Source organism: Chiloscyllium punctatum, chromosome 19 (genome assembly GCF_047496795.1).
Source record: "Chiloscyllium punctatum isolate Juve2018m chromosome 19, sChiPun1.3, whole genome shotgun sequence".
NCBI lineage: Eukaryota > Metazoa > Chordata > Chondrichthyes > Orectolobiformes > Hemiscylliidae > Chiloscyllium > Chiloscyllium punctatum.
Genome location: NC_092757.1, coordinates 88,116,546 through 88,125,585, shown reverse-complemented (window position 1 = coordinate 88,125,585; position 9,040 = coordinate 88,116,546). Strand labels below are relative to the sequence as shown.

At 44.3% G+C, this 9,040-nt stretch overlaps 1 protein-coding gene across 1 annotated transcript; it reads right to left on the bottom strand.

The window, feature by feature from the left end:
* Positions 1-3,196: 3,196 nt before the first annotated feature.
* On the bottom strand, positions 3,197-8,710 carry ovca2 (OVCA2 serine hydrolase domain containing). The gene is made up of 2 exons (XM_072589993.1): positions 8,458-8,710; positions 3,197-5,999 (listed from the first exon to the last, which is right to left on the bottom strand). Exons 1-2 carry the CDS (start codon positions 8,693-8,695, stop codon positions 5,497-5,499), a joined length of 741 nt encoding a protein of 246 aa, XP_072446094.1. The 5' UTR covers positions 8,696-8,710; the 3' UTR covers positions 3,197-5,496.
* Positions 8,711-9,040: the final 330 nt, after the last annotated feature.

Genomic DNA, 9,040 nt, shown 5'->3' with positions numbered 1-9,040 from the left:
ATTGTGCTCGAGAACATGGTTGTGAACTGTTTTGAATCACTGCAGTCCATGTGACGTAGTTACACCTACAATGCTGTTAGGAAATGTATTCAGGATTTTGGCCAAGTGACAGTGAAGAAAAAGTGATATTGTTCCAAGTCAGGATGGTGAGTGGCTTAGAGAGGAACTTGCCCTTGGCCCTCTGGATGGTAGAAGTCGTGGGTTTGAGAGATGCTCTGCTCAAATCTTTGGGATGTCGACTGAACTCCTAACAATCTGACTCAGATGACAGCACTAATTATTGAGCCATGCTTATAATGTTAGATTTCTGTTGCACAGGGTTTAGGGCTGCCCTGGAATAAGTGGTGGGCATCGTATCGGCAATCAGTCTAAAACATGGGGTGTTCTAATCTTAGCCAAAGAATCGAGCACTTAGAACTAAAGTGCTTTATTTAGAAAGGGGAAGAGAAGGAGGTGTCCAAATAAATCTGGATTCCTTTCAACAGCTCGTTACAGCTGGTGACAGGATCAAACCAGCAGAAGGTGTGCAGCAAGTTGGCCCAAGTTTTCCTTCTTGTATTCTGGAAGGTTTTGATAGGAGAGTGAATGGGGAAATAAAAAGATTGCACACAGAATAAGTGACTGTATTGAAACAACAATCTGACTGTGTTTTACTTGTGCAACAGGTACCAACAGTATCAGAAGAATGAGGAGTTAGATCCATTCCACACTTTAGAAAATAAATATACTTGCAAAATGTAATTGCAGGTTACACCACTGTTGAGAATTACAAGCATAATTTATGCTTTTGGGCTAACAAATATACCGACAGGATCATCATGTTATTTTTGTAATTATGTGGGAAATTTACAAGCCCTGGACAATGTTCCTCCCGCCCACTCCTTCACTTCATTTGAGTACAAGGATTTCTCAAAAGCTGCAAAAGCACAAAGTAGTCAGAACCAATTCTTCAAGCAACTCCAAACAGCAAGACTCCATTCAGACCCGTTGGTTCCCTCAGGGCTCTGCCTCAGTGTCCCTGTGGCCTCCCTTATGGCTCTCCTTAGAAAGCAGCTCCTCAATAGCTCCTCTTTTCTTACAGCGCCCATTCTTCTTAGATAGTGACTCTGTAAAGCATCCTGGGACTTTGTAGTGCACTCAAAGGTGCTGTACTAGAGACTTTCACCACATCCGGACATCCCAAACCATCTACTGCCAAATGATGTTTGAAATAAGAAACGGGGGAAAATGTACAACTTTTTATAACAGTACAACTGTTTATACAATGAGCTCTGATCTGAATCTCTCTAACAGGAGTCTCCCCACTGTGAGCGTGTTACATGAACAGTAGGTGTTTATATGATCGAGCTGCCGCTCTGATTTGGAAAAGAGAAGACCGACAGTTGAACATGATAGCGCTCTTTAAATTGATGGAGTAGACACAGAGATGATGTTTCTGTTACTGTTCTGAACAGAGTTAAAATGAGGGAGAAACCAAAGTCAAACGACTGCAAAAGAATGTGTTTTACAAACAGAGCAAGTTTCTGCTTCTGCCACAATTGATGGTATGACCTCGTTGAGTGACTGTCACTCTAATAGGAATCATTTGATTTTATATCAAATTATTGTTCAATACATCAAGCCATCTGCTGTGAGGTTGTTAGCAGGTATCTCTCTGGGGGTCCCTGTTTATTTCCTGTCATCTTCCATTTCCAAATAAATCCATCATAAATGGAGCCAAAGACAGAAGGAAGAGTCGATGTGCCTGTTCAGAGTCTGCAGTGTGTCTGGCTTACATAGCCTCGGACCTAGCAAGAGGGATGATCTGTTAGTTCATGGGGAAGAGTACCCACAAGCAAACCGGCTGGTGCAACTTGCCAGCCATGGGTGAGAATAACCGCATCAACCAGCAGTTCACAACAAGAGGAACAGGAGCAGGCTCCGCCGATGTGCCCTGCCATTCAAATAGATCACAACTTACTGGTTCCTCAACTTCTAGCCATCAATGATCCAAAATAACCTTGATAATTTAAAGAGCTATCTACCGACCTGTTTTAAGTTTCAGTGCAGACAAGTGAGGTTTCTTCTTCCATTTAGACCATCCTTCAGTTCAACCCAACAGATGCGCCACCCTAAATGAGTAGGCATTGGCTGGCTGTGCCCCAGTTCTGCCTCGGTCATCTTTCAATGAGGTGTCCTTGTTGAGACCAGATGAACACAAACTTCTCCCTCCCCAAACAATTTACCTCCTTAGTTGGGTGTGTATGGGGGCAATTATTACTCAATAGCTCTCCACAGCACAGAGTCACATCAAGATTTCATTAAACTAGTTTACCATCTTCTGTCCTTCAGAGTGGATCAGTTTAGAATCTGCCATATCCAGTTAGATGGAGAGCAAAACGCAACCTTGATGTCTTGGGAAAGGTGAAAAGTCTGCTATTAAAGGAGGGGATTTTGGAGGAGATTGCAGAGGGGAAGGGTGCATCCGAATGCAGAGGGGAAGGGTGCATCCGAATACCAAGAGAAGGGTGAAGAGCTGATTGAGAGAGGAAAGGGGAGGCATTGAATGCCAGAGGAGGCTATGGTACTTTCTGTCAAGGAATTTTTGTGCATGCCAGCAGGAAAATGAGCAATGTTGAAGTTAATAGGGAAAGGATTGTGAGGATAGAGAGCAGGTTGGCACAATTCTCCTTGGAGCGAAGGTGGCTACGAGGAGATCTGATAGAGATTTTCAAAATCAAGGGGACTGCATGGAGTAGGTAGAGAGAAACTGTTCCTGCTTTTAAAAAGGATCACAAACAAAAGGGGAGTTTTAAAACTATTTTCAAAAGAAGTAAATGTAAGGTGAATTTTAAAAAAAACTTTCTCACAACAACTGGGTTGGATCAGGAAACACTGCCTGAAAATATAATGAAGGCAAGTTCAATTGAGGCATTCAAAAGGGCAACGGATGATAATTTAAATAGAAACAATGTGCAGGGCAATTGGAAAAAGCAGAAGAATAACACAAATTCATGATGCTCATGTGTAGAGACAGTGCATTTATGATGGGACCCTCTTTGCAGCACAGCAATTCTGAGTTTCTGTGGTAAGGGAAGATTTGATAGAGGTATTTAAAATTATGAAAGGTTTTGTTAGAAGGAATAAGAAGTAGTCGTTTGCGGTATTAGAGGCTGAGTAGTAATAGGAAACAGGCTTACACTGATCGGCAAAATAATCAGAGAAACATTGGGAAACTTTTATTTTACACAATGAGGTTATTATGATCTGGAATGTTTTGCCCGGAAGGGTGTTGAAAACAGGTTATTACAGAAATGTTCAGAAGTGAGCTGGATAAACGCTTGAATGGAAAACATTCAGGACTACAGGAAACCAGCTGGAAAGCTCCACCAAAGAACCAACACAGGCATGACAAGCCAAATAACTCAACTTCACACATGGTCCTATGTCTTCCCATTCCACAGAACATGCTCAGGCATCAGACTGTCCCAATGAGTCTCTTGTATCATCTTCCTTCGGCACCAAAACACTTAATAATTTTCACTTCCCTTTCTTGGATTTCACTTATTTTCACCAATTACCAAGATGGAAGATTGTGGATAAAGGGGCATTATTCTCCATTCTAGTCTGATTATGTTTCCCTCAATGTTTTGGATGTTGTGCACATAGGCTCAGGTGGAGTTTCACCTCCAGATTTAACAGAATGTGATTCAAGCCTCCACAAACAGCATCCCTTTCTGCCAAGATTAGGTTCAACTCACAAATGGCAGGGAATCTTGAAGGAGTTTAACATGCATTTGGCTTGCTTAACCAGACAGGTGGCCATGGTAAAGGCTCAGAGTCTCAAGGCTGCACTTCTGCTCCTGTTTTGGCCACTTTTTGCTGCATATTCCTGCCTGGCAACTGAGTAATAGCGGCATGTTAACAACATAGCACATGGGAATTGTATGCAGGCATGTAGGAATTGGGGAGCACCAAGTCTAAGGGTACCTTAAGTGGGATCAAGGTGGTGAATTCGGAGGTGGCAATGGATGACTCTGACTGAATTATAATAGCCCTTCTCCCCTTCTAACAGACTCCCCCTCTCAATCTCTCCTTCTCTCTAGCGTCAAAAGGGAAAAATTTGGGAACCACCAATGGACAAAGCATCTTGGAAACACAGATACAGTATTTGGCTGTGGTGGAAATAGATCTGCCAGTGACTTTAATGGGAACTAAAGTGAATCAGGGTGCGTGGCTGGTCTACTTTATGCTAGAGCTGCTTCCTACCACCTTGAGTCCAAGTCGGCCCAGTTCAAGATGACCACGTGCACGAAGGAGAAGAGAGTGGAAAATTCACAGGGAGATGGTGATGCAGTGGTAATGTCACTGGACTAGTACTCGAGAGGCCTAGGCTAATGCTGTGGTGACATGGGTTCAGATCATGGCAGCTGAAATAAATTGAATTTAAATTCTAAGATCTGGAACAGAATAGTAGACCCACCTCTGAGTCAGAAGGTGCAGGTTCAAGTCCAACCTACTCTAGAGTATCATCACAAATTAGCTAACGAACTAACAAATTAAAAACCAGACACAGTGACAAAGTCCCTACCTCTGGACCAAGAGACCAGGATTCAAGGCCTACCTGCTCCAGAGACATCTTCCTGAGAAAGTTGATTAGAAAAGATCTAAAAACTGGCAACAAGTTTTCAAAAACATAAACCCAGTCTCAGTGATGGTGACCATGACATTATCATCAATTGTTTTAAAAATCAATCAGGTTCACTGACGTCCTTTAAGAAACAAAATCTGCCATCCTTTCCCAGTCTGTGACACATGACTCCAGATCCACAGCAACATCATTGACTCTTAACTGTCCTTTGAAATGGCCGAGCAAGCCATTAAGTTCAAAGGTGATTAGGGACGGGGAACTGATGTTGGTTCTTCCAGTGATGCGCACACCCGTGAAAGAAGAAATTTGAAAAACCCACTGAGACATCTAGCAGTTGTAAAAAATGCTGAGTAGGGTTAAGCAACAAAATGCTGGGCTTACCGATGATTCTCACATTCAACATAAAAAATAATGCAAGTCTGGTCCTTTAGTTTTCCTTTTTTTCTAAATAATGACGTGTTTTATTTGCACAAGATAGATGCTCTCAATGTGACAATGGCAATGAGACAATGGCAAAGAAGGCAGAAAAACCATTCATGGTTGGTGCTAAGGAAGATGAGCTGGAGTTCCCAATCCTGATCAAGGTCCAGTGACTCTTTGGGAAATCATATGCCCACAAGTGTTGGACAAGGCCGGATTAATTAAGGAGAAATTTATGTGAGGGATTCAGACAAGTTCTCAGGATCTCTTACAATGGGTAGACTATGTTAATTTGGGTATTCTTCCCTACCCGTCCACAATCACCATCCTCTGGATGAACAATCTGGGATTATTTCTTCATCTTTAAAGCAAATGGAAATACATCACATTTCAAAGATCTCCAGTAAAAAAAATGCCTTAACGATAAAACCTAGTTGAGGCTTGAATTATTTCTTCTGAAACCTCTCCAAGAACTCTGAGTAAACCAGCTTCTGAGGAGCAGAGACGGGAACAAAATGTCCTCCTGTGTGAGTAAGAATCACAGGATCAACGAAGGATTTGGACAGGTCCTGGCTCAATTCTCCAGGGATGACCCGGTCAGTATCACCAAACACATGCAAAGACGGAATAGCGATGGGCTCCTGATAGAAATGCTCATGGAGCTTACACCTGCTCTTAAAGCCAGCCACAAGAATTGCAAAGTCAAACTGGAATCTGGGGTCTCCCTTCTGCTTGAGGGCACAGACCATTGCCACAAGAGCTGCTCCTTGGCTGAAACCCATGATACCATCAAATGGGCCTAATTCAGCCATGGCTTTGGAGATGGTCTCCAGCGATTCTTCAAGCCCTTTGCAGGTCTCCACATGATCCAAGGCATTGAAACTGTCCTCAACCGGGTTTGAGAACCACCAGCCACGGCCATCTTCCTCAGTTTCCCCCATTTGAGTCCCTGAATCAATGAAACATACTAGAATTATCACTTTCCCGTGTGTGAAATGTTGGATCAAAGTGCAAGAAATATTTATTCCTGGAATGCAGGATAACTTGGTAAGAGAGTATTATTAGAGTCAGAGATGTACAGCATGGAAACAGACCCTTCAGTCCAACTGATCCATGCCGACCAGATATCCGAACCCAATCTAGTCCCACCTGCCAGCACCCGGCCCATATCCCTCCAAACCCTACCCATTCATATACCCATCGAAAAGCCTCTTAAATGTTGTGATTGTACCAGCCTCCACCACTTCCCTTGGCAGCTCATTCCATACACGTACCACCCTCTGTGTGAAAAGGTTGCCTCTTAGGTCTCTTTTATATCTTTCCCCTCTCACCCTAAACCTATGCCCTCTAGTTCTGGACTCCCTGAACCCAGGGAAAAGACATTGTCTATTTATCCTATCCATGACCCTCATAATGTTGTAAACCTCTATAAGGTCACCCCTCAGCCTCCGACGCTCCAGGGAAATCAGCCCCAGCCTGTTCAGCTTCTCCCTGTAGCTCAGATCCTCCAACCCTGGCAACACCCTCATAAATCTTTTCTGAATCCTTTCAAGTTTCACAACATCTTTCTGATAGGAAGGAAACTAGAATTGCATGCAATATTCCAACAGTGGCCTAACCAATGTCCTGTACAGCCACAACATGACCTCCCAACTCCTGTACTCAGTTCTCTGACCAATAAAGGAAAGCATACCAAACACCTTCTTCACTATCCTATCTACCTGCGACTCCACTTTCAAGGAGCTATGAACCTGCACTCCAAGGTCTCTTTGTTCAGCAACACTCCCTAGGACCTTACCATTAAGTGTATAAGTCCTGCTAAGATTTGCTTTCCCAAAATGCAGCACCTCGCATTTATCTGAATTAAACTCCATCTGCCACTTCTCAGCCCATTGGCCCATCTGGTCCAGATCCTGTTGTAATCTGAGGTAACCCTCTTCGCTGTCCACTACACTTCCAATTTTGGTGTCATCTGCAAACTTACTAACTGTATCTCTTATGCTCACATGCAAATCATTCATGTAAATGACAAAAAGTAGAGGGCCCAGCACCGATCCTTGTGGCACTCCACTGGTCACAGGTCTCCAGTCTGGAAAACAACCCTCCACCACCACCCTCTGTCTTCTACCTTTGAGCCAGTTCTGTATCCAAATAGCTAGTTCTCCCTGTATTCCATGAGATCTAACCTTGCTAACCAGTCTCCCATGGGGAACCTTGTTGAACGCCTCACTGAAGTCCATACAGATCACATCGACTGCTCTGCCAGGATAAATTGGCTTTGGAGCAGAATCACTCAAAATATGGTGCCTATGCTTGTTAAACAATAACTTGATTTTAAAATTTCTTCCTTCTTTCCAAATCTGACCACAGCCTTGCCTCTTCTCATCTATGTATATCGTACAGTTCTACAATCCTCTCACAAAGCCCTGACTGTAATTGCTTGCTCCACCATTGGCTGCATCTGCATTCCACCCCCTTCTCTCCCCTTACTTCAGGCAGTTTTTAAAACCTACTTGTTTGACCAAATTTTTGGTTATCCAATTGAATCTCTCCTCATGTGGCTTAGTGCGAAAGTTTGTCTGATTACAGTTCCCTCGAGCAGCTTTAGGACTTGGAGCTACTTTAAAGGTGCTAAATAAATGCAAGGTATTGTTTTATGCTAAATTTAAAAAAATCAAAAGAACTGTTGACTGTAAATCAGAAACCAAACCAGAAATGGCTGGAAAAGCTCAACAGGTCTGGTAGCATCTGCAGAGAGAAATCAGAGATAACGTTTCTCCCGAGTTAAATGGAGTTCTGAGGTAGGGTAATTGGACCCAAAATGTTAACTCTGATTTCTCCTCACAGATGCTGCCAGACCTGTGGAGTTTTTCCACCAATTACTGTTTTTGTTGTTGTTTTATGCTAGTTACCCTGATAATATTCAGGGTCAGCTCCACAATCTTTGTGGGGACGGGGGAGAAACGGGTGCAGTCTCACAGTCTGGGGGGGGGTTATAATCAGGGTCAGCTGCAGTTTAGGGGTGGAGAATCAGGGGTCAGCCCCATAGTCTCGGGGGGTGGGGGGTAAGAATCAGGGTCAGACAACAGTCTTTGGTGGTTGGGGGGGGGCTCAGGATCAGGACCAGTCCCCCCACAGTCGGGGGGGGGGGTGGGAAATCTGGGTCACAAAAAGGAAGGGCCTCGAACTCGTTGGGAATTTAAAAACCAAACAAAAAGCTGGAACTACCCAGTTTTATTCTGATTTTAGATTCCCAGCATCTGCAATATTTCCGATTTTATGAGTGACCCGGTTGATTTTGTGATTCGGAGGCCCCAGAGGTAACAGTCCACGTTTGAAAACTCAATGCTGTGGCCCCTTCACCGACAAGGCCCAGCTCCCTCCCCGGACTCGCCTGACCGACTCACCGTCTCCGGCGGCTGCAGGAGGCTGAGCCGCAGACCCCAGAGGAGGGGGCACCCTGAGCGGCGACGACACGTACAGCAGCTCGGCGCGTTTCCGCAGCGCTTTCCGCAGGGAGCCGGTCCGCTCTCGGAAAATCCTGCCGTCCTGACGGTAACCATGAACACACAGCAGCCGCAACACCGGCGGAGCCATTACAGCGATGGCAACTACAACCGCCAGGAGCCCGTCACCCAAACCCATCCGACTGGACAACCAAGAGCCGCGTACACACTGCCCGCCCGATAGATTGTTCCCCCGACACGAATTTACTCCCCAATCCAACTGAGTCATTCCAAAATGATACAACAAACAAAGTATCTAGAATTACACCAATCAGCTGCTTCCAACTTCAGTTGTACACCTTTTAAGCTGTTCACAAAGGAAAAAGAATATTTTGTTTGATTTCCATTTCAATGACTGAATATTTAAATACACTTAAAAGGCCAGGGCCCAGGAGGCTATGGACCAAATGCAGGTTAATGGCATTAGTGTGGTTTGGTGTTTGTTGGTCGACATAGATATGTGGGCAAAGGGCCTGTCTCTATG

What these genes read in the sequence shown, in the direction of transcription:
- ovca2 (XM_072589993.1), bottom strand. Translation starts at nt 8,695, where the DNA reads ATGGGTTTGGGTGACGGGCTCCTGGCGGTTGTAGTTGCCATCGCTGTA. An exon ending in TCCTGCAGCCGCCGGAGACG is followed by an intron (nt 6,000 to 8,457) that starts GTGAGTCGGTCA and finishes TCATTGATTCAG; the next exon opens with GGACTCAAATGGGGGAAACT.